At 33.0% G+C, this 27,241-nt stretch overlaps 1 protein-coding gene across 1 annotated transcript in view; it reads right to left on the bottom strand.

The window, feature by feature from the left end:
* LRP1B (LDL receptor related protein 1B) overlaps nt 1-27,241 on the bottom strand; it is a 2,002,169-nt gene that overhangs the window by 734,546 nt on the left and 1,240,382 nt on the right. The window contains exons 20-22 of the mRNA XM_059394361.1: nt 21,959-22,039; nt 20,654-20,821; nt 4,262-4,444 (exon numbers count right to left, since the gene is read on the bottom strand). Of these exons, the coding sequence (XP_059250344.1) occupies nt 4,262-4,444; nt 20,654-20,821; nt 21,959-22,039 (432 nt within the window). The remainder of the gene's footprint in view (nt 1-4,261; nt 4,445-20,653; nt 20,822-21,958; nt 22,040-27,241) is intronic.

Below are 27,241 nucleotides of genomic sequence, written 5' to 3'. Positions count from 1 at the left end.
TTTTTTTTTTTTAGATCTGTCATTTAAACATCTCATTTTCACTTAATCTTGAATAAATTCATTTTATGACTGATTTTTGATGGCTTGTTTTACTAGAGATGGTTATCTTCATGGATTTTACAAATTTCTCTTCAATCTCATCTTGAATAGGAGTTTTCAATTTTTGCCCTGACTTTATGTGTTTACTCATTACTGTGTCAGGTGTTGCTTCTTCTAGTTCAGCCCACTCCATCACTACCCTCACTCTTGGTTCAAAAATACATCCTGTATTTGTCTTATCACTTTCAGTCTTTAACCTAGCTAGAGGCTTGACATGATTGCCATGCCTACATTATCCAATCTCTCTAGGTACGCTACTTCATTGAAGTAACCATCCTAGGAAGCAACCAGCAGTAATTTTTTCCCCTCTTTTTTTTTTTTTAACTCAATTTTATTTTTTCAGTGTTCCAAGATTGTTTATGCACCATACCCAGTGCTCCATGCAACACATATCCCTCTTAATCCCCTCTTTTTAAGAGCAAATGAGTCCAATCCAGTGTCTGATTTTCATCAGTGTGCCTGATTCCAGTCCCCAAATTCATGTGGGATAGCTTTATTTCCCATTAAACCTAAAATCTGAACACCTGTTCATCTCTACTCATCTCCAAATCTAATCCAATCAGGCATCCAGATTCAACCCAGCTCCACCATTTGTTATTCCATTGACTTCAGTTCATCAGAGATATATTTTGTTGGTCAATGTGACTATATCTCTCTCATTTTCTCTTGTTATATTTTTTCACCATCTTTATGTGTTTTTCACAGCAGAGAAAGGATTCAAAGTGTGAATTTAAAATTCCATCTTTATGAATTTTTTCTTATGCCTTTTCAATGACATTAGACTAGTTCATTGTGTGAATGCACTTAAGTATTAAGTAGTTCCCCTAAACATGGACAATGAATTATTTCTACTTTGGGGGCCTTTAAAACAAAATGTTGTACTGAAAATCTTTTTGTAGATACCTTCATATACTCCTGCTGTTCTTTACATGAATTTCTAGAAATGAAAAGTTTGGGCCAAATTTATATTTTTACCAGCAGGTGGAGGGCCTCTTTTCCCCATAATCTTGCCATCATTATATAATATCAATATTATTTTCTTTTGTCCAATATGAAGAATGTATCTGTGAGTTTCTTTTCCATGAGAGGTAGACATGAAATTTCCCTGCCTGATTCCTCATTAATAATATAACTGCATCTTGTTGGTTGGAAGTAAGGGACCAAATGAGAGAGTATCGATTTGGTCAAAGATAGGTCCTTTGAAATTAGAAGCTCTTAAATTTTATTTTAATTGATTAATTAATTAGCTACTAAATATTAATTATTATATTATAGTTTTAATTTAGGTCACATTCTATTCTTTGCAGGAATAAATTAACTTATTAATGTGCCTACACTTTTACTCTGATAGATAGCAATTTACGTATAAAGGAAAAGCCATTGTGACCACCTAATACGAACTGATTACCCTGAAAATTTTTAAATGTTTAAGCTAGCATTTGGAAGTCTTCAGAAAATAAAAATGAACACTGAATTTAGCCTCTTGAGTAGTTTAAAGGTTTTTAAGCTTTTAGGCTAATAATTTAAGTAAATTTTAAAATATCAAAAACATCATAGATATTTATATTTATATTTAATATTTATATTTAAGGTTCCCTTTAATACCTGAAATATTCATAAATATGCATATATAATTATGAGTTATGACTCCTCAAATATTTGATACATTATGGTTTACTATGTTGAAGCCATAGATCAAATTAGAATCAGATTGTTACATTTCACATTTTACATTTATTTATTTATTTATTTGACAGAGAATGAGAGTGAGTACTCTGTGGGAGTGGCAGGCAAATGGTGATAGAGAAGCAGACCTCCCGCTGAGCAAGGAGCCCAATGCCAGGCTTGATCCCAGGACCCTGACTGAGATCATGACCTGAGTCACAGCTAGATGTTTATCCAACTGAGCCACCCAGGTGCCCCGATTTTTAATTTTTATTTATTTATTATTTGTGTGTGTGTGTAAGAGCACGTAAATTCTGCTCTTTTAGCAAATTTCAGTTGCATAATACAGTATTATCAACTATAGTCATCATGTTATACTCTATTTCCCTTGATAATGCAACACAAATTTTATTTCACTTCTGATTTTTTACATTAAGTTTTGATTAACCTGATGATTACTTGATACATACACGTGATTATTACATGGATAGTCCAAATCCCAATCAATACACATAAAATTATCTTTCAGAATCCAATTCTCCAAAGATACCCAGTGTATGGGGTCAAAGTACACACCCACAAATATGTTATTTTTACATAAGTATTATTTTGAGCTGAAAGCATTTGAAGTTCAAAAGATGTAGAAAGAAGTCTTCCTATAGCTTCCCTTATATGACTATAAGCATAAAACTTTTGAGAAATGAGGACTTCCATAAATCCTTTTCTAGGGAAATTTTATGGCCATGAAGAAAATAAAAAAAATCAGTGCCTAGATGGAGCTGCACACATTTTACTGACTAGCCCTTATCTTCCTTTAGTTCTCAGATATATTAATCTACATACAACTTTCCATCCCTACAAACTTATGAAGTTCTTTTCTGTTTTTTGGTCACCTTCCCACAAATTTACTATTATTGTTAAGATTCTATAAGCCCAAGTTCTAACCAGCCCCTGGAGTTACTCATCACTGATGTAAGATGCATGTATATATAAACTTGCTTTTTCTTCCTTTTTTTTTTTTTTTTTTAATTAAGCCATCTATTGTCTGTCTAATTTTAAGGGCCCCAGTCAATGAAACTGATGTGGTATAGACAATTTTTTTTCCTCCCTTCATTATTATTTATCATATTATTATCTATTAAAGTTTAATCAGTATATGTTCCAAAGATAATTTCTAAATTTAATAATTTAGAAATTTAATAATTTAATAATAATTTAATAATTTAATAATAATTTAATAATTTCTAAATTTAAAGTCACATTTTTAAATCAATAACCCCAAAACCAAGACACTTAATGTAACGATTGAAAAGAGTCACATAATTGTGAAAACTATTGTTGCAAAAGTAACCATTTTGAAAACATAAAGAATGATCCTCAGGAGTGTTTATTTCTCTATGCCTATGTTAGCTTATATTTATCCTTTATTTCTTAGTCAAATGCTTAATTGTAACCAGGAAGTGTGTCCAGATAAAGAAACACAATTTCTTTTTTTATCTTTAGATGCCCATGGGCCATGTGGTTTCTAGTGTGTTTGCTTAATCATAGCTGTGATAACTTTTCATTTCTGTGTTTTGGTTGAAATACTTAATAAGGAGCAAAATGAATCACCAGATATTAGGCAATTCAAAAAGCAATTTCACTGCATCCCAGAGATGATTCCATAATATATCCTGAAATCTATAGGGATTGTTTCCATTGGATTATTTGGTGAATGATATAATCCATTTCAAAAATCATACTATTATAGCTATTGTAATATATTTTTTCTCTAAACTTCAACTCATCACGTGGTATTGAGAGAAAAATAAATAAGTTGGTTTATTATGTCAGATAGAACCTACTCTATGTAGAAAAACAAAATGGACCAGACATAATAATAGAATAACATCATAAAAAATAGAAACCTCATGACTTTCAAAACAATTCAAAGGTTTGAATGATAGTCATCACCTTTATCTTAATGAAATCTAGCAACAGCATGATTAAATTTAGGAATCTACTGTACTCGAAAATAAATGTATATAATTCTGCCTTTTCATTCCATTCATCTTCATATTCATCTTCATGAAATTTTAGGGTGAGGGTTTATCTGTGGAAAGAGGAATGTTGTCTGTGTATTAAGCACAATTATCTCTTTCAGAAGTCTGAAATTCCAGACTCTGAATCTGGATTACATGGTTTCAAATCCCAATTCTGCTATGTGTCTCTTTTGACTTTTTTTAACTTGAGCATGTTAAAAACTCTTCTGGGCTTCAGTTTTTTTCACTGTGAGTTAGGATGATGAAATGAGTTCATGGCAAAAACATTCCTTAGAGCTGTGTTGGGCCCATAGATAGTTCTCTGTAAGTATCAGCTCATATTATTATCACACATATAATGTAAACAAACATACTAGAAACATGAGAACCCTTTTTATGCAGGTAAAATATACACTGAAATTGGGTCAAAGGATTATAGCTCTAGGAAGCCCAAGGTAGAAGCTGAACCAACGTACCTGTACTCCGACAGGAAAACTTGGTTTTATGATCACACAGTCGTAATGTCCCATTGCAGCCTTTTTCATCGCTACCATCTTCACAATCTTTTTCCCCATCACAGCGCCACAGATCAGGAATGCAATTTCCATCAGGATGGCACTGAAATTCATTCCCGTTACAACCAGCAGGAGAACGAATCTCTTAAATTGAAATGAGGGTGGAAGAGGCAGAGGGGGAAGGATAAGAGAGAAATTATTATTTTACTTGACGATAATTTTTTTCATGTTCTTTTTCTTTTCAGGCATTAGTATGCTGCCAGAGAGAATATATTTTCACTTTAGTTGTTTAATAGCTATAATACCATCTGATATTTGCAAATTCATTTTAGAAATGTTAATGATTAGAAGAAAAGATGTTTCTTCCCTCCCACAGAATTCCTGAAAGTGCCACATACATTAGGAAAAAGGAAGATATGTAGATACTCTGTTGTGATTTGTATTAGAAACTCAAGAATGAGATCTTTAAAGGGCTTTTTGCCATGGCATATAAAAGAGATTTCACATTCATTCTACACTAAATGTTTAGACTTTGGTTGGTCTTTTTACCTTCCTTTAGGCAAATTCTTTCAGACTAGTAAAAGGTAAATAACCAAAAAATCATAAGTGCTTTCTGGTTAACAATATCTTTGAAGAACAATGCCCAAATTTTTGAAAAAGAACAAACAAAAAACTCCAGATAATAAGCAAATTCTTTAGGACATAAGATTTTAATGAGGTACTACACATTCAATTTCAACTTATTAATAATTCATAGAGTTTGAATTAATAGTATTCCTCAAACCTCAAAATATATAGGTTAAGTTCTACAGGTTAAATTCTCACATAGGCAAGAATAAGGGAACATAAATATTGGGGATATGGATGCTTTACAGCACAACAACTGAATATGGCTATCATTAACAGTATTTTAAATTTTTATTAATATCTAATATTATGAAATGTCATATTAACCAGTATCTCCAAATTCTGTTGTAAAATAGATTTTATTATTATTTTTCTAAATAGAAGTTTTAATCTAATAAACTTGTTGAGTATTTCATACAGCTTTATTCAACAATTTTTCTACATTGCATCTATAATAGCAATTAATCTCATTATGACCAATTTGTAATAGTTTCAGGTGCATTACCCACCACTTAAAGCTGGTTTGGTAGGAATCATGTGGTTATAAGTTATGATTAAATTTACTTGAGATCAAAGCTAACAATATCTTTTATATCACCAAGGCAGTTACTTAATCTTTTTAGATCTCTGTGTGTTTACCTAGAAAGCAAAGAATCTACAGGGTTGTTGTGAGGAATGAATTGCATATCTGTAAATAATTATTTTAACTACAAAATTTTGTTATTTTCCTGTTATTTTCTATGATATTAATATTCATTTCTTGAATTTTTCTCAATTTAAAAACTTTCAAAAACTGTCAGGTGATACAGAATCATGAAGATGCACAAAGTAGACTTACTTCTACTTCTTAAGTGTTTCTAGAGCAGTAACAACAGCAACAAAAATAAGTAACATGAGTCTTACTGAAGTAGGAATAAAGAAGTTCATTGGATAGAAAATACCTGTTCCAATTCACAGAAAATCTACAGGACTAATTTTTTTATTGTTTATAATACCTTTATTCATACTAAAATTTAGAAGCAATCAAGATATTCTTCTGTAGGGAATGGATAAATAAATTCTGGTACATCCAAACAATGGATTATCATATAGTGCTAAAATAAATGCACTATCAATCCATCAAGAGACATGGAAGAACAGTAAATGCAAATTACTAACTGAAAGAAAGAAATCTGCAAAGGCTATGTAAGATAAGACTAAATAAGATACCACTATGTAAGATATGACTCCAACTATGACATTCTGGAAAGGGTAAAACTATGGAGATTATGAGTGCCAGAGTGGTTCAGTCAGTTGAGCATCTGACTCTTGATTTTGATTCAGATCATTAATCTCAGAGTTAGGAGATTGATCCTGGCATTGGTCTGGGTGTAGAGCCTACTTAAGATTCTCTCTCTTATAGGACTAATGTTTAAAAGTAACAACTGCAAAGAGTACTTCTACTCATCACACCCAACTTACAGTGAAGGCATTGAGTTTAGGATGGCTTCCTTCCAAAAAAAAAGGCTTTTTCTAACTTTCTAGTCATGCAAATCATTCTGACTTTGGGTATATAGAGTCTTCATGATTAAACAAAATTCTTGTGGGGATCCCTGGGTGGCTCTGTTGGTTAAACTTCTGCCTTCAGCTCAGGTCACGATCCCAGGGTCATGGAATTGAGTCCTACATTGAGCTCCTTGCTCAGTGGGGAGTCTGCTTCTCCCTCTCCCTCTGCCATTCCCCCCACCTGTGCCCAGTTTCTCTCTCTCTGACAAATAAAATCTAAAATGAACAAACAAAAAATAATTAAACAAAATACTTGCTTCCACACATACAATCAACAAAGATGGTGCAGTCTGTGCACATTCAAGAGATATATATGGAATGTGATACAGCAAACTCTCACCATATTTAATTTGTTATTTGCAGAGTGTACTACTTAGCAGTACAGTCTAACTACTACAGTGGTAAAGAATGTTGGGACAGGTCTCATAAACAAGATGTTGTGAAGTTTCAAACCTGGAGTCTTTTTAAATGTAATTTGAGAATCTTAGGTGATTTCAATATTCAGGAATAACAAAGGAGACAAATCAAATGGAGTTCCAAGACCTTAAGTGATTCCATGGTGAGGAGGTCAGCTGTCATGCAACAGTGAAATGGCTGTTTTCTTTCACTGACACTTAAATTCCCTTGAAAACAAAATACAAACTTTGGCTAAGCTGAATTTTATAACCTGTAGTATGAGCTCAGCCAATCACGTATAAAAGTTGTATTTCAGGTAATTGTCACTCAGTGATTCCAAATATTTAATAATGGAAGGTACAGTCTATTGATTTTTCTATATTCTGTAAAATAAGAGTTGAAGACTGGCAGCTCCTATATTGAATCTGTCCCTCAGTATGTTTAATTTGGCAAACATACTATTGACCTCTTAAAAATCTGAAGATTTCCTATAAAAATATCTAGATTTTCCAGTTCCTTGAAAAGTAAGATTCTTGGGCTAGCATCCTTGCAAGGTAACAACTGCTATAATACATTACATGTATTAACATATATATATGTACATATAATGTAAATAAAATATCATGTGTATTAAGATCCTATTGAATTAAATATTAAATTAAGTTAATATCCTATTTAATTTAATCTTATTAATATCCCATTATAATGAAGAGATAAAGATACACATTTTCATTGTATTTTCCCTAGTAGATTTTTTTTCCTTGGGGGAGGTAGACAGTAGGGCAAAACTACATTTTCTTTTGCTTTTGAATCGACTTCTGAAAAGCTGTAGGGAAAATTTGGTTTTACTTTTGCTTCAATATTAGTACTAATTTTACTCTCTTGTGCAAATTAGTATTCTTTCTTTGTAAGTCCACCTTATGGATATTCATGAGTAATCCTGAAATTTATCACGTTTCTCTCTTTGCAATAGTTTCTTAGAATTTAGAGACAAGGGGCGCCTGGGTGGCTCAGTGGGTTAAGCCACTGCCTTCGGCTCAGGTCATGACCTCAGAGTCCTATAATCGAGCCCCGCATCGGGCTCTCTGCTCAGTGGGGAGCCTGCTTCCTCCTCTCTGCCTGCCTCTCTGCCTGCTTGTAATCTCTGTCAAATAAATAAATAAAATCTTAAAAAAAAAGAATTTAGAGACAAAATTATGAATCATTTTTCATATCATTTTTCATATATGTATTTATTTGGATCAGTCTTACCCTCAGATTTATTTACACTGCTAACTCTTTTTCTGCCCTTTTAAAAAAGTTCTTCCTCTTCATCTTTATAGTATTTTATCTTTCCAGGTTATTGTTTAGGTTATTTCTGGAATAACCTAACAAATAACCTATTTGTTGACCAAATAAAAAAATAGGACTGTTATATGTAAGGAAATTTTGAGAAGAAATAACATATTTTACATTTAAAAGTACCCTTATTGAGGAAACACTGTATTAGCTCAAATAAAATAAAATGGTATATACCAAATCCGAGAGTATATTTCTATTCCTCTTCCCATCCTTTCTTTCTTCAGATATTATGTTGCCTCAACAATATCAATAATAATGAAAGGAATTCTATGTTTAACTACTTATTGTCAAAGTAATGCTTCGGCTCTTTTAAACATATTTTGAATTTGGTTTCAAAGATCTAGTTCTTTAAAGTCATGTTAGATCATTAACCCAATGACCTAATGGGAAATTCTCAAAATAATTTATGTAAACTCAGAAATCTAGATAGATTAACCTGATTCAAAAAAGAAACTTGCAAAAGGTAAACTGCTGCTTTGGGAGAAGGGGTTGCCTGTGATCCAGCAGTATGGGGACTTTACATGTAGAATCTAAGACTTTTAGCTCAATGTTACTTACTGCTGGAAATAAATTGTAGCTACACAAATCAAAGTGGCATTGATAAAAGGGAGAGTATGCTGCTATTGTCTGAGGTGTATTTTTTTTTAATAATTCCATTTGCATTTTCTTTGCTTTTCCTGGTATTGTTTGGTTTGTCTATTCGTACTTCATCAGTGAATCTACTCATTTGTTTTCTTATTCTAAACAAACATTTATCTTATAAATTTAAATACAAATGTGATGTTTCCCTGAAGCTTTTCTTTTCTTCTTCCTAAACTACTCATGTCTAAACCTCTATGGATTGGTATACTATTAACTGACACCACAATCAACCAGATCATAACAAGTTTAAAATGAGGGTATAGTCTGAAGAAGGAAATACAACACCATTATAAATATTAAAATCTAAATGATGAAATAATTCTTTTTAATAAAGCTTACATACATGTCACTAATGTATCCCTTCTGGATCTAGTCATATTATTTCCCCAAACCTGGACTCTCTTTCTGTTTATACTTCATCTATTAATGCCCATAATTTTCTTTAAGATTCGATTAAAATAAAACAACTATATAGAATTGGGTCTCTTATCTGGTTTTTGCATATTCAGGAATTCATGGATAAGCTTTAGAGATTTATAAGATCTCAGATTTTACATGATATTTTACATTACTATATATCTTTTCCCTCTGTGGAAGGAATTCAGAGCTTTTTTTTTTTAACTCACAGAGAATTCCAAGACCAATTTCACACTTTTCTGTTTTTATTTTTAATTCCAATTCTATACACCTTGCATGTAAATAGTAGTTTATATGGCATTTGATTTTGCTTGGGCTTCAAATTCATCATATTAGCATGAATTAAAACCCAGTGAAAAAAGGATCAGTCATCTGTTTCTTTTGATTTTCATTAAAAATAAACAAAACAGCTTATTGAGAGAACTCATTTCACAGAAACAAAACCCACAAATAAATATGCTTATATTTATACAGATGATAAGCAGCAGAGATGATATTTAGCCCACATAATTAAACTTTAGAGACTGCTTTCTTTACCATTGTACCATTTCTTCCTTTTCGCAAGTCTTTTCTCATGTAGAGTGTAAGAATGAAAATAAAGAAATAATCAGCTCATATTATAACAATCACGATGTAACCATATTTGTTTTTTGTGTTTCAAGTACTTTTGTTCAGTCTATTTCTTTTCAAAAAAGTGTAATCTTCATTTTATTCTGTTTCAAAGTCATGGTGGAATTTGGTCTTTTATGAAAATGAGAGAGTACCATAGATTTTTACAACAGAGGAAAATAAAAGAGTTCTGTTCATGATTAAGAGTCAGGCAGGGGCAGGGGAAGAAGTAGAATGGGAAAAAAAGATAATCTGTACTGTTAGCAGCATTCTGTGTAGTGTGAGATGGAGAAGGGGAGAAAGAGAAAACTAGACTGGTGGGCAAAGCCTGGACCTTGAATGGCCCTGCATGCTTTGCTAAATGGTTTGGATTTAAGCCTGAAAGCTACTGGGAATCATAGAAAGACCTTTCACTAAATTCTGATAATGCTCAGATATACAATATTTATAGATCATTTGGGGAGCATTGAGACAATAAATAGAAAAAAAAATTCCAAGATGCTTTAAATTTACAAGGATATATATACGTTTGTGTGTGTGTGTGTAAATATACATATATATATATATATATTTCATTAGCTCAAACACTCAAAGTTTATACTAAAGTCAAGTAGACTATCTCACACACACACACACACACTCACACATGTATGCACACACATTTTTATATTCTTTCCCTTTCCATGTCTCATCCAATTCCCTCACATAAATTAAAAATACCCCAACCTATTTTTCAGTATCTGTTAGCCTTGGGTGTATGTTGATGTTTAGAAATGCTGTCCTCTGCCAGAAAACAGGAAAAAAAAGATTGTGGAGTTTTATTTCCTCCTAACCTCTTGCCAAATGAAATTTGCTTCTGTTAACAGTTGTTGATTTTCCCCTGAATGGAGAGCTTCATTTCTCTGAGGAGCTTGTGATGACCTTTCCAACCAGAGTTCTGGCCCCTGTGGTTCCCCAGAGTCCCGGTCGCTTAAGCTTCCGGGCTTGGCATACAATCTATCTTCGTAATATGGCTTGTCCCAATGGAGTGTTAAAATGATGACTGTGTTTATATGTATATGCTCATGCTGCTTTACTGTTATGTTTTCATGTTGCTGATGCTGGTTATATTTTTAACTAATGCAATTTTATTGTATTTTTGCCCTGAAGCTATTTAAACCAAGCATTCAATTTGGGTAACCTAATAAATAAATAAATGCAGAGCCCTGAAGGAAATGTGGCAACCAATGGTAGAATTTATCCCAATATTTAAATGAATTCACCATGACTAAATACTTGCAGTTAGAAGACTAGCAATTGTACAGAGATATAAAGGAATTTTTCCTCCGAAAGCTAAAAAAAAATGAAAATCAGGATTGAAAAATATATATACCATGCTTTTGTTTGTTTGTTTTTTTAGTCAGAATACATTTTTTGGTTTATAAGAAATGTTAAAGCCCCCCTGAGAAAATAACTAATAATGGTGTTGTAAATATAATGAATTATTTAAATTGTGTGACCAATCTAGGTAAAAAAGATCTACTTTTTTATTGTTTTAATGGAGATTATACATTAATTTGTCATTCACTGTAAAATGCTTTGAAAAGTAAAAAGCACTGTGCATACAGCTTCCTGTATTACCTATAATCACCATGTGTCAGTCCCTATTCAGTTCCTAACTTGAATCATTACGCATTAGTAATTCCTGTACCTAAGGCAGCTGTTTGCTCCAGATACGTAGATATTCTTCACTTGCCTAAAAGTACTGCAAATCAGTTGGGCGGTGTATCAATAGTTTCATTTCATTTGCCAGCAGGCTGTGGACCTAACCTTGGCCTTTCTGCCTCAAGAGAACTTTAACTTTCCCTTTAGGAGGGTAGGCTCTCCTTGGTTTCTACAGATCCTTAGGGGATGGCTGTTTGCCTCCCAGACTGTAGAGAGCCAGTGCCAGGACTGATGGGATGCACTGTTTTGCTCTTCTTCATGATACATGGGACAGCCTCCCTGGGGCTGTTGCTCATGTGATGGCAATATAATCTCTGCTGTGAACTAATAAGTCAAGCCCAGGGCCTCCCCTCTTTAACTTGTCTTCATTCCTTTAGACCTTGACCTTGATGATGGTTATAGATGCTATATCATTTGGTTATTAATCTGACTGCCCCTCACTCTCTCCCACCCCAATACACTTTCAGGGTATGGTAGTTGTATTTTACTTTCAATCCTACCAATTCTTTTTACCCTTACATGTAGGCCTCACTGAGGATTATCCTGATAAGAAGTTGGATGGAACTATCAAAACCATTTATTAGTACATGGGATTTAATGGGAACTTTAATAATAAATAAGAGGCCATATTTCACATCTTTAATGTTTATTGTCTGGGTCAGTTAGAAAAGTGGAAGTAAAAGAAAAAAAAAGAAAAGTTGAAGAGAAGGAAATGAGAAAGAAAGTGTGGCTACCTAAGTACAGAGTCAATTATTACAATACTAAAATGATTTTAGTGTTGGAAACGCATAGACACAGAGACACAAAAAATATAGTGAAGCAAAATTTCAATGTATGACACTAAATATCTACCAGTAAAGTAAAATATATAAGTGAAATTCTATGTAAAGCAAGTAAAACGTTGTATTTAGTTCATTAAAATTAAGTTTTGGTGTGCCCAAGTGGCTCACTCAGTAAAGCATTTGACTCTTGATTTTGGCTCACGTCATGCATGATCTCAGGGTTGGGAGATCAAGCTCTGCATTGAGCTCCGCACTGGACATGAAGCCTGCTTAGGATTCTCTCTCTCCCTTTCCCTTTGTCCCTTCCTACCTTTCCCTCTCTCTAAAATAATAATAACAATAATTAAATTTTGATATTTGGACTCTACCATGAACATTCCATTTAAAATTTAATATCTCATGGAAATGATGAACTTCTATAATATCTAAATGTTAGTGTATAGAATGTATTAATGTGCTGAATTCCCTGTGTAATCAAGACATCTATTTTTCCATTTATTGTTCGAATTAGCTAGTCATCTTAAGAGATGTGTTAGATACCAACTATTAACTAAAACAAGTTGCAATACAGATATTTTACATTTGGAATTTATTTCTTGGCTTAGCAATACACTTAGCTCACAATGGGCATCAAATATTTACTGGAAATGATTCTAAAATATTATATCATTTAATTTGATATTTTAAAATAATGTGGAACATTCTTACATAGAAATAATGTGTATGAGTGTATACACACACACACACACACACACACACACACACACACATATCTGAGGAAACGCCAGAGAATATTTAGAAATTATTGATGGCTTATATTTTCTTTCTTTGGACTTTTTTCTCACCATTATTTTTTTCCTTTGTCTTAAAAGGTTGATTCTATGGAATGGGCATAAAGGATTATTTAAGATTATAGTTCTTTTAGAGTGTGTCTCCACTTGTGTTTTAGATAATGGGTCAGCAAGTTATGACCTGCAGACCAATTCTGGTCCACTACCTGTTATCATAAATAAAATTTTATTGGAAGACAGTCATAAGCATTTGTATACATATACTCTATGGCTTCTTTCATTCTAGAACAGGAGTTGGGTAATGGCAATAGGCAAGTTCTAAAATATTTACTCTCTGACCTTTTACGGAAAATATTTGTCAACTCCTATTCTAAAATGGGGAAAATTTTGGTTATGATTCATAGAAAACCCAATTTAAGTGCATACATATCAAAAATAACAACATGCTGTGCTTAAAGATTCTGATACAGGTGAATATTCTGTGCCAGGAAGGTCATGTCAATTTAAGTGGATGCTCTTATGCTCCAAAGTTATTTGTGGGAAGGCTTTAGATGCAAATAATGACAACTACTTTTCCTTGGGAGGCCCATGTGTTCACAAGTACCAACCTAAAACCAAAACAAATTTCTTACCAAAAAGTGAATAAATCTGGTCATTACACTCAGGAATATAATAACTAATTGCAAATTCAGTTGATGTTCACATAAATAAAGAAACAAAGGCTGACAGTTCAAATAGGCTCTGAAAGAATCTAACTACCCTCTATTCCTACGGAAAAAAGACAAAGTTCTATCCTATTGCTTATATCTTCACTCTCACAAAAGCTTGGCACGACTCAATTACTGAAAGGTGAACTAATTATTTTGTAGATCATCCATGCCACTTATCTCTTTTCTGTGTGTGTGTGTGTGTATGTGTGTGTGTGTGTGTGTTTAATTTGCCTATTTTCTGCTGAATGCTTGAAAGTCCTACCATTTCACTGATCATTACCCACAACAGGAGAAGAAGGAACCAGAATTTAAGACTATGGAAATGAATTCACTCTTGCCCGTATTTTTTGGCTCTATTAAAAGAAAAGGAAACAAGCTGAGGTTCTTAATTAAAATTGTCTTTCTGTTACCTATTGACTTTTGTTATTAATTATATCTTTTAAAAAACAAGAGATGTTCCTCCGCTTAGTGTCAAGATGCATAATTATCGTCTTAATACAGAGCTAAATTTATCTAAGAATAAGAGTAGATCTATTATTAATTTTCTGTATAGTTAAGATGAAGATAATTAACTTCTTCCTATTTTTATGAACTTTTTTAATATTTACTTTTAAAAATTATACTTCTCAGATTCCCTTCAATTGTCCTGATAATCACAGATAATGCTAGAAACATTATGGATTCTCAGAACAGGCTTTGTTATTAATTGATTCAAAAGCCTTGAGTCTTCTTTGTTCTTGATATAAAAGTCGTCTGCAGTATTGAGGTCAAAATGACCTTTCAGGAGCTATTTTGTCCCAGAAAACAAAAAGAGTTTTCCTATGGATAAAATCCATTAATAATTAACATTGTTTTGATATCTCAGTGTTAACATTTCCTGAGGAAAATAAGTCAATCTGTGAGAGAATAAAGTTAAGCCAGACAATTTGTATCTCATTGAAAGTAAATATACCTCTCTAAAAATAGATGAAGTTTAAATATGCTTTTAATTGTGTTATCAGAAAATAATCCATATTTTCATTAAAGAAAACTAATTAAAAATCATTAGAAGAGATCATGTGATTTTGCTGAGTATATAATTTTTTAATTTCCTCAAATTCAAAGACAGTACTTTATTCATTCTCAATGAAATTCAGTGACTGAGACATAACAGCAGTTATTTTGATTGTGTATTTTAGTAAAAAGTAATTGAAAGCCTCAGAATATATTCATGAAAGAAAAACAAAACAGATGATTGAGTCTGATTGTGTATAGTATTTATTGGTATCTTGTTTTCTATGTTGTTAAGATTAAACTGTGCTGCTAAAAACATGATGGGTTCAGTTGAGATGGGATAGGATATAGACCAGAAGTCAAGAGATAATGGTTTTATTTAAAAAAATAAATAAAGATTTATTTTATTTTATTTTATTTTGTTTTATTATATTTATTATGCTATGTTAGTCACCATACAGTATGCCATTAGTTTTTGATGTAGTATTCCAAGATTCATTGTTTGCATAAAACTCCCAGTGCTCCATGCAATACATGCCCTCCTTAAGTTTTAATTTCCCTTCTCTCTATGCTTAAATGTGTAACTAAGTCTTTAGCCACAGATCAAGTTTTGATAACTGCACTGCTCTGGGTGGATTCAATGTCTCTAGGTAGGATATTATCCCTTTTTTGTTGGCTGTACAGTCTGAATTTCCTGGATTTTCCACAAAGAATTTAGAATAATCATTTAAATCCAAAACCTCTCCCGAACATGTCTTTATGGCTAAAAGTTTTCAGTCTTAAATCTCTAAACAGAACATGATCAGATCCTTCTAGGAAGCAGTAAGTTTTTGTTATTTTTACATACTCGTAAGAATAATTTAATCTAAATGAGCCCTTTTCCTCATACACATGACTAAATAACTGAACCAAATGATCTTTCATTCTCTCCCACCTTTCTAAATTTTCTAAGTCTATGAGGTAAAACTTTTATGGCAGACTAACAGATTGTTTGGGTGACTGAAGAAGAAATTGTCTTTGTGGGAATGTCTGTAGCTATTGTAATGATAAAGCTTCAGAGTCTACTTTATCAAGTAGAGTTGTGGGAGTGAAAGAATAGAAACAAACAAAAAAAGAGGCCAGATTTATTGCGGTTATTTAATACAATGTTCAGGTTCCTTCTAGTGCCCTTTGGGAAATTTCATTACAATGACCTATAATAAGTAGAAAGTTCTTTTTTTTTTTTTCTATTAAAGAAAAATGAGAATGTAATTGAGAAAAATATAGTAATTACTGGGAGATCATATAAATGTTATGCTTAAAGAGTTAGGAAAAAGGGAAAGGGTGAATTATATTCCATCCTTACAGAAGCAGGGAGCTGGATGGAAGAATAAAGAACAGAATCTTTGCTTGAAACTCCAGCTGTGTAATCCTAGGCAAGTATTTTAACCTGTCTGAGTAATCCTTATTGTGAGGATTAAATGGAATAACAAATGTAAAACACCTGGCAATTAGTGGGTTGCCAACATGCTAACTCCTCTTCCCCCACTGAATTTTTAGTAATGGAATCTTCTCACTGGCACTTACTGTTTAAATAATAGATACAAAAAAAATTAAGCTCTTTGTATCTTTCTGGAACTTACTATCTATTGGACAGAAAGGATGTAAACAAAAACAAAAATAAAAGACAAGGGAGATGTCCTATCTCTTTTATTCTATTGAATTATGGACTAAAAGTGCAAATATTTATCGGATAAATGAAAGTGATTATATTTTATTAAAGAGATGTACATGAATAGATCAGTATGCCTAGTCTTAAACATCAACATGAAAATAAACCACGAAATCTGGAGATAAGGCAAAGAAACAGAAAAAAAAAATTACCAGATATATAATACAAAACAAATAAGGGTTGGATTCTGAGGGTATAATCACATTTTGTGGTCAAGAAATTAACTCTTTCATTCAATATTATTTAGTGAGCATCCCTGTGTATTAGATACTTGACTATGAAACTACAAAAGCAAAATTATTGTAGGTTCCTTCTTGTATCTCTGAAGAGGGAAGTAGTACGTCAAATTAGTGAACGAATGAATGAATGAATGAGGATAAAGCCCAAAAGAAAATTGAGTCTCTAAAGCAGAAGCAAAATTAAACAGTTAAAGCAGAAAAATATGACCATGTGTAGGAATACATATTAATAATATTTTACATTTAAACTGCCTAGTGGATTTTGGAACTTGTTAAAGTTTATTCATGATAAATCAAAATTAAAGGTCAATACATATTTTTAAATTTGCATTTAATTTGTATTTGTGATGTAAATAAAAGATCACATATGTTCTATAATCAGCCAGCTCATTTACTTAGTGCAGCTGGCAGTAAATTTTCCCTTTTTAGACAGCCAAACAGAGGCATTCAAGAACAATGACCAGGAATGCCTGGGTGACTCAGTGGGTTGAAGACTCTGCCTTCGGCTCAGGTCATGATCTCAGGGTCCTGAGATCAAGCCCTGAGTCGGGGTCTCTGCTTAGCAGGGAGCCTGCTTCCTCCTCTCTCCCTCTCTCTCTACCTGCCTCTCTACCTACTTGTGATCTCTGTCTGTCAAATAAATAAATAAATAAATCCAAAAATAAAGAACAATGACCATAAATCAGGGTCAGAGGACCCCTCAAAGAAAAGAAAAATCCAAACATTTGAGGTATATTTAAGTTGCATTTAGAAGAAATTGCAAAATTTAGTCAAAATGAATTCTAGACAAACTGTTCCATTATCCGTCAGTCTGTGCTGAAATTATTGGGTATAAATTTTTACAACAATTTCTGAATGGAAATTGACCTAAGGAATACTAAAAAAATACTAAAAAAAATACTAAAAAAAATACTAAAAAAAATACTAAAAAAAATACTAAAAAAATACTAAAAAAAATACTAAAAAAAAAAGAAAGAAAAAAGAAAAAAAAGAAAAGAAAAGAAAATGTATGTTTGTTTTAGAAATGTCTTATTCCTTGGGAGGAATATGGTTGAGACTGTTCCCCAAATGAGTAAAAGAACTACCCCCTCACATTCCTAATTGAATAGAATGTAAAATTCCAGTTGGAGTCTAGTTTCTCAGCCAGGTTCATGGACCACCTGACTTATATCTGTGGGTCTCTGCTTTAAGAGGTTTTTCAAATCTCAAACTAATCTGCAATCCAGAATCAATGTCTTTGAAGTAAAAAGAACTTTATCATTAGTACAACTTGTTTTTTTAACCTGTGAGGAAACTTAAGCAGCAAAACTGTATCTAAGTCATCAGACTCTCATTTCCACATATGTTCCATTGTATGCTGTTGTGATATTTGCTATCACATATGTCTAAACATTTTGTGGGTAGCATGATGAGATTCAGTTGCAAATCTTTGGTTTGGGTTGGTGTCATTTATATCATTTAGGAATTTGTTGTGCCTGAGAGATGTTTAGAATAAAGTCTTAGTTTAAGTTTAAAAAAAAAAAAAAACCCAAGAAGTTAATTCAAGAGTACTTTTGCCCTTTTGAAAACAATCTGAGTTGAGAGAAACTACACCATATGCTCTTTTAACCCAGGCAATGTAAAGCAAAGTGCTAAGCAATTATATGGTGGATTTGATCAGTTTTGACAGTCTGTCTTGAAACTCAAGCCAGAATCCCCTGCTCTTTCTACCACAGCAGGTTTCAAGACTAAATTATATGACTAATTACATCAAATTTCTACTCTACTTTGGCAATGGCCTTACAAAACCTGCATGTGCAAAATGACTTTCCTAATCAGCTTTAACAATTCTGTTATGATTATTTTACAACTTCTATATCAGAATACATAAAATAATGACGGATAAAAATATTTGAATGCCCTCTGAAACACTCTGAATTATCTTATACCAAAGTCATCCTAGAACATTCTCATTCTTTCTTCAATTCCTGAAACTTATATTCATCAAATAGAGTGTTTGATTAGAGAATTTATAATCTGATAAATATAAATCAGTTCAGGAAGTTCTCCTCATTCTTTGCTTGAAACATGTCCAAGAACATGTGGATTATCTGGATAATTTCTTTAGTATGTATAATACCATAATCACATAAGAAATGCATGGTATTCACATTGACAGTATATCCTTTACAGTAATGTACTTGTGAAATTGAGGTGCTCTAAAGGTGAAGGTCATTCACATTAAATAGACAATGATTTTATAATAATCCAAACCTAAGAAATTACCTAGTGAAGCTGCAAGGAGATGGACAATCACTTGGGATACTCATGAAACTAAAGCAATCTCTTCAAAACTTAATGTGCAATGCTCATTTTAACTTAGAGACACAAACACATAGAAATGACAGATGGGATATCACTTCTGAGATGAAAGTAAATTAACTTTGGGGCAATTTATCTTTCACAGAATATTAGGGGCAGTGCCTGCAGACCACAGATGTACACCTCATGAGGAACCTACCAAGACATCTGTGAGGGAGGGGGGGAATGTAGTTTATATTCAAAGTGTAACTTAGTAATGACATGTCAACCACACTCCAGATGAATGTTTCCAACATATAAGATAAAAAAAGAAAAATATATTTTGAACACCTTTTCTTTTTACATATGAGGTGAGTGATAAGTGAAAAGCTCTAGTTCTTATATATTAGTGGACCAACTAATAACTAACTAAGTTGTTAAATATTTCAGAAGACAAATATATGACCTTGGAGAACACTTTGAAAATGATTCCTTTCTTATGACCACGCAATATATGCCCTCCACCCCAGCATCCAATCCATTAAATAAATCACTTTATTGTCTGTTTGCATGCTAGATTTTAAATACTGAACACATTTCTTCATCATTTTATTCATCTTTTGGTACAAGCACAGTGCCTAGCACATAAAAAGTGTTCAATAAATATTTGTGGAATAAATTAAAAAGTGAATGAAAAATTCTTCCAATTTCTTAAGCAGAAGAAAACTTCTACTTAAAAAAAAACGTTACTGGGGGCGTCTAGGTGGCTCAGTAGGTTGAGTCTGCCTTGGCCACTGGTCATGATCCTGGAGTTCCCAGGATGGAACCCTATGTCAGTCTCCCTGATCAGCGGAGAGTCTGCTTCTCCCTCTTCCCCTCCCCCAACTTGTGTGCACTTGCTCTCTCTCTCTCTCTCTTTTTCTCTCTCTCAAATAAAGAAAATCTTTTAAAATATAGTTACTGACTGTATGAATGTTTGGCAGGCTAATGATTTCTTCTGTGATAGTTTCCACATTAATTTCTAATTTATCAACAAGTCCTACAGCTGATTAAACTTTGCAAATGAGAGGGTCAGGTCTGCAATGGATAATGTTGAGGCCCAAGGTCACAGTCTCCTCCTCTTAGCTTGCAACTGGATGTCAGTCAGTGGGAACACATCACCACTTACTAGGGATTTTTTTCAAGCCTTAAGGATCAAATTCGGTGTTAAAATAAAATAAAAATTATGCCTTTCTAGTTTTTTGTTTGTTTTCATTTTGGAACGGGTTTGGGGTTTAGCAACTTAGAAGTTGGAGAAGATTAAAGGAGTGGTAAGTAAAGCATTTAATGAGAGTAGGAAGCAAAAACCATAGAAGGTACCAAAGGATAAGGAGGTATGAGGAGGAGAAACCAGAGAAATTAAAGAGCCTAAGTAAAGTGATCGGTCACTTATTTTATACTGTTCCAAATACAGATTTTTTTTTTTACCTGCTGAGTAAATTATTTTTATATAATATTCATTCTGAAATATTTAAATATTATATATCAATTTAAAATGAGAGTTCATAGCTTCACAAAATTACCAACCTTCCCTGGTACAATTGGTTTGGGCTTCATCACTGAAGTCTCCACAGTCATTGTCACCATCACAGGCCCAGTGTCCTGGGATGCATCGGCCACTAGAACATCTGAACTGATTATCCAAGCAAGAGTGAACACAGCTGACCTCATCACTGCCATCCCCACAGTCATCATCTGGAAAGAAGCAGCAACATCAAGGAAGTGAAAACTGACCAGGAAGAAAACTTTCCTTATGAAATATCTACCATTTCTTTTTGCTATATAGAGTATTCTTTTGTTTTTGATAAAAGAATGATAAATTAATGATGAGCATTTCCCACAAAGAGTGGGGAAGATTATCTTTTCAATATTGTTTCACTTCTGATGGAATATAAGCTAATAAACAAAGAGGGAAAATAAAACTTCATTTTGGATTTTAAAGCTTAATTTCTATTTCACTCAGAAATGACTAACTGCTGACTAAACAAATCAATGCAATATGAAATAATTGTAAAATGGGAGAACAATGGTGATTGCAGGAATTTCATGGAATGATACAGCTGGTGATATAATTATCATAGAAAATTTTTGTTTAGACCTATAATCCCTATGCCCCAGAGTTTATAACCATATCTTTAATTCAGAACCTTCTTTTCCATTCTCAACATGAGACGTCACTATGTACCCTTCCTCCACCAACTCGTAAGTGTGTGTTTATACTGGGGAATTGTCACTGTCATTAACAATGATTTATATTCTTTATTAACAACTGTTGCAGGAGGGAGGTGAGAGAAATGTGAAGTGAAAATTGATTAAACTGAAATCATGAGTGAGAATTATGATTTATACATAATTCATTTACCTGTGTTTGGCATAATTTAGCATAATGATACAATTGAGTATAAGAACACAAACATTATTTGTACATAAAGGGCAAGGTGGCAGAGTTGAGACCATTTGGATAATTCTACAATAATTTATAAACTCCTCCAACATGAGGTGACAAAGCACTTTACATCAGTGCTTTGGAGAACCTGAATAATCCAGATCATTTCTTCAATTGTCCCCTTTACTTCCTGTCTGCAGACTTAAACTATGTCCAGCATAATGTCTGAACACAAATCTCCTTCCAGCCTCAAGGGACAGATCGAGTTCCATTATCCTTAATGTTAATCCCCACTGATGAGCCAGGTGGCCCCTCATCACTTGTCTTAGCCATTTTGCTCAGCCCTGCAAACTTCTCGTATAAACTGCATCTGAAGGAGGTGAAGCAGCATGGACAGCCAGGCCCCCAATCAAATCAGTGCAATATAGGGAACATTTGGTACTTGCCAGAGTCGCAGTGCCATTTGCTGCTAATGCATCTTCCACTTTTACATATAAATTGAGTTAGTGGCTCACAAGTTGGAAATTCTATGAAAGATAGAAAAACATTCAATAGGAAAGAGGTTATTGACTGTGCTTGATTTAATTTGTATCTCATTTGCTAATGTGACCAGAACTCCACCCCTGTCTTTCACAAAAGGCAGAGGAAACAGTAGATTAACGAATATAGTGATATAAACTTCTTAATGACATAGGATACCTATACGTATCATATTTTTTTAAATGAGTACTTTACAGTGACTGGAAGCCTCGGAGAATCATTTGATGAAGAACTGTATTCCCTGAACTGCACCACTGATAAGAAAGTTCGAAGGCAGTTAGTGTCAGACCTCGTACTGGCCCTTGGGACTTGGGCTGGTCTAGCAGTTACACTTCCCAGGGATTCCATCTACGCCTATTCTGGATCATTCCTTTCTAAGAGTTAGGACTTTACAAATTATTCAAAGTCATGTTACTTGAACATTTTATTAGTATTTTCACCAGTGAAGCACATTGATGATGGTGTCTTTAGGAAATAAGAATTTTGAATGACATTGTTACAAATTTTATAGAATGATTTTTTTTCCCTTAAAAACTATGACATTTTTAAAGTTAAAGTCTATATTATTAACCTGTAGTTTTTGGCAAGTCATCGCTAGCTAGAATAGTAAAATGTGAGCAAATTAATTTTCCATGATAGTCACAAAGACATAGGTTGTGTATTATTTTCAAATGTGTATTATTTTCAAAATAATATTTCAAATGAAATTAAAGGCTATTCATCCTCACTCTTAAAATGTTAAAACAGTAAGTCAACTCTGGAGCCTGTGAGAACTCTCTCTAGTGTGACAAGCAGACTGACAAGCAACAGTATCCATGAATAGACTATAAGTGATAGCCATTTCTAGTACTGGTAACTTGTTCAAATCACAACAAAAATTGATATTATTTCATTAATAATATGTAAGGAAAGTGGTAGACTCATAACAGATCTGGTTGGTAGGGTATTGATTACTTGCTTTCCACTTCTTAAAAAACAATTTTTTTGTGTGAGTTTACATTTGAGTATATTCCCCATAAGTTATTGGAATTTGAATGGAAATTATTCTAAAACTGAACAAATCTTAATTAAATTTTGTGACTACCAAAGACATGCTTCAAGATATAGATTTTAGAATAAATTTAACTTTCTAGAAACAAAATAAAGTTATCAGAGCCTAAATATTCTTCAAAAACAGAAGTAAAAAGGAGGCAATCACTGATATGAAGAGACAGAAGACTATATCAAAAGCTATCCATGCAGCAACTCAACAAATTTTCTGACATATAAAGGGAAGCACTCGAAAGAAAAGTGGAAACACTCAGGGCATAATTTAATCAATACTTCTAAGAGAGTTTTCTTTTGTTACCTGACAAGATAATGAAAACTTATGTGTTTATCTTTCAAGAATCAACAGGGATATTGTCTAAAATATGTTTTCTTCTTTAGATAAACATTTAATGTTTCAAAGATGTACAGTAAACATGAATAATTACTTTAAACAAAATATTAGTATAAGTTATGGTTAAAATGAGTAAAAAACAAAATGCAGCTTCTAAGATACGATGAGATCTAATTTTTAAAAATAACAGTGCATCTTTTCGTATATGTGCTGCCGAAGTGAGCACAACACTGCATCTTTTCAAATCTAGAATAGATTATTCACATTTTCAATCGTTCTTCATAAACTTAGGAACATATTTACCAATATCATATATTTAAGTTGGAAAAAAAAAAAGAAATCATCCCAAGCATTTGGAGACCTCTGAAATTTGGTAATACTTCATTGGGAAATTTTTCAAATGACCTTTAAGATTCTACCTCTAAGATTCGAAGTCTAAAAACTGTTCCCCATGTCTCCCCAAAAAACCTGGAAGTTAGTTTGCAAAAGGTAAAAAACAACAACAACAACAACAAAAAAAAAACTTTAAAAGTAAATAAAATAATCTAAAACCCAGTGTACCTTCAATCTCTAAGAAAATGAGCGCTGTATCTGCCCACAGTGAATATAACCTACATACTTGCATATGATGTGTATGTGATCTTAAATAGTTGCATCACATTCCTGATTTATTTTTTCACTTAATACTTAGTTACATTATTTCTTTTGGCAACCTCCTTATCTTAGTTTATAGGACCAAAAAAGTACTATACAGAATTTAAGAAAATGGCAACTAGAAGAAAGCATAGGACAAATCACTAAAAAGAGCAAAGGAATTAATTGAAAGGATGGGTAAAAGGGAGTGAATGAATTAGTGAAATTAATGTTTCATTTCTGTTTCATTGACAAAGCACTGTGACCTTGAGTAAATCATAGCCTCTCTGGTGACAGACATGTGGTTTGTAACATGATCTCTCAGGTCCTTAAAGTCATAAGGGTCAAGAAATCAGAAGAAAGGTCATCTGGAAATGCACAACACCCTGAAGGCATTTAATGTTGCAAAAATAGGGTTTATCTACTGAATAACTCCTGGGATTATCACAGAATTCCAATAAAAGATAGTAACTAAACTTCAGAAAAAGAAAAATAGAAGAAAAAAATTAAAATGTTAAAATTATCTTTGGATTTTTCTCTGCTTAATAATGCAGTCAATGGGCAACTCATTTTAGAAGGAGTTCCATCAAAAATTTAATTATAATATAAGGCATTTCATTCTTCAGTAACATTGGAAAATACTGTATCCATAAATCTTAGTATCTTCTCACCAGTATCTGATAGGAGAAGACATATGACAATACTCTTTCTTCTAAAAAATAAAACAAAAGCTTCTTAAAAAAAATTTTACATTTCTCTGTTCTTCAATATTAGCTTAATTTAAGAGCTGAAAATAGTATCTGGAATTCAGTCTTTTTCTAGGCACTTGTTCTTTTTAAGGTACTATGAATTCTTTTATTTGAAAAAGACTTAAATATTAAGCACAACCTTTTCTTTCTTGACTTTGACTTTGGATCTCCCATGAGACAGACTGACGGACACTTGGAAAGATTACCTGATTAACTCTGAAGAGAAAGAATTATGAATGAAAGTGGCTTACATTTTATATTAAAATTACAATAAAGAAAAGAAAACTATATTTTATTTCTGTGGTTACTTCAACCTCATAGAATATTTAATGTGGAGTAATGGACTGTTAAAAAATCGTCTATTGGTGCAGGTGGTATGCTCAATTTATCTATTATATCTTTCACTTAAAATTTATTGCCAGGTTATATGTAAGCTATTATGTAAATGGCAACAATTTTCTCTCTCTCTCAAGGGTAATCTTCATTGGTAATGGTACTTATATTTATCCAGTACACAAAGCTTAGATGTACTTTTCAGATCCAATTTGTTTCTTTCCTGTCTCTATGAATTTTCTTATGTATTTCTCCTTCTTGAGCTCAAAGTGAGTATTTCTAAGTAACTGATTATTGATGTCTCAAAATAAAATTATCATAGGTTTTTTTGAAAGTATGTGGTCCATATTCTATATGTATATAGATTTGACCATCATGACTAAGTATGGGGAAAATGTATAGGAGATTCAAGTTAAAATAAATGACAAAGTAAGAATATTACAGAAGCCCAGGTAGGGAATTGTTATCTAAACTAGGAGACAATAATACTCACATTGCCTATAACTATTTACTGACTATGAGATACTACACTAGCTATGTATATACATTACCTATACTCTTCAACTGGTAGTGTAGTTTCTCCAGTGTTGTGGGTTAAATCATATGTATCAGAAAGATATGTCCAGTCCTTGGGGCGCCTGGGTGGCTCATTGGTTAAGCAGCTGCCTTAGACTCAGGTCATGATTTTGGGGTCCTGTGATGGAGTACTGTGTTGGGTTCCTTGCTCAGCTGGGATCCTGCCCCTCCCTTTCTCTCTCCTTCTGTGCACTCCATCTCTCACTCAAATAAATAAATAAAACCTTAAAAAAAAAAATATATATATATCTAATCCTTACCCCTGGTACTTGTGAATGTGACTTAGAAACAGAGTCTTTGCCCATGTAATTAAGAATCTCAAGATGTGAATTTCCACAAGGAAAGGCCATGTGAAGATGGAGACTACAGATTGGAGTGACGTGGCCATAGCCAAGGAGAAGCAAGAGCCAAAAGAAGTTGGAAGAGGCAGAGGATTCTCTAGAGGAGGCGCTGCTGATTTTGGATTTCTGGCCTCCAAAACCATGAGATTAGGGATTTTGTGGTTTTAAACCACCATGTTTGTGGTGATTTTTTGTAGAAGCCTTAACAAATTCTAATTATAGGGAATGTTGACATCACATAGTTTAGATTTTCAGGACTTGCCTTAGGATAAGAGTCACATAAGGTGCTTTTCCTAAAATATATATTCCTAGACTCTATGCAACACCTACTAACTGGGAATTTTGGAGGTAGTGGCCTGGGGATCTTTATTAGTACCAAGCTCCCTGGATGATTGATATCTTCAAGCAAAAAGCTGCGGAAATGCTGAGTTAGGTCAAGGAACTGAAAGTTGTTTTTAATCATTTCTCCTGTGGCTTTCAATATACCCTACCAGGGTTTGCCTAACCTCCTACTTTGTTGCATACAGAGACTTATTAATCTAGTTTGTATAAAAGAGGGCACTGTAACCAAAGGCAATGGAAAAGCATGTCACATACCTGTAAGAATAACAAAAAGACAACTTAATAGAAGCTTGCATATCACTTCTAAACAAAAATAATAAAAAATGTTTACATATAAATGAAAGAACAGAGCAAGACCATCTGGAATACAAAGCATAAATCTGCAAGACACAAATAGGAAAAATAACTTAATTTTCTTGTTTCCAACATTTTTTAAAAGATTTATTTATTTATTTGAGAGAGAGAGAGAAAGGGAAAGCAGGAGCACACACTCAGGGTGGGGGCAGGGAGAGAGTCTTAAGAAGATGCCATGCTGAACACTGAGCCAGAGCCGGGCTCAGTCCCACCATGCTGAGATCACGATCTCAGCCAAAACCAAGAATTGGACGCTTAGCCAACTGTGCCGCCCAGGCGTCCCTGTTTCCAACATTTTAATAGAAGTAATTATTGTCAGATTGTAAAGTAAAGAACAAATAGGTTTGATAATAAGTTAAAATTCTAAATCAAAGAAAAGAGAAAAAATAACTAATTGCTAAAAATGAGTTTATCCTCACGTTGGAACAAGTTATCAAACAAGAAATGTAACAAATATTTTTGGTCTCAGAATATTCACAG

This window comes from Mustela nigripes, chromosome 3, assembly GCF_022355385.1.
Source record: "Mustela nigripes isolate SB6536 chromosome 3, MUSNIG.SB6536, whole genome shotgun sequence".
In the NCBI taxonomy this organism is placed as follows: domain Eukaryota; kingdom Metazoa; phylum Chordata; class Mammalia; order Carnivora; family Mustelidae; genus Mustela; species Mustela nigripes.
The sequence above is the reverse complement of the archived record's forward strand: the minus strand, read 5'-3'. Positions and strand labels throughout refer to the sequence as shown.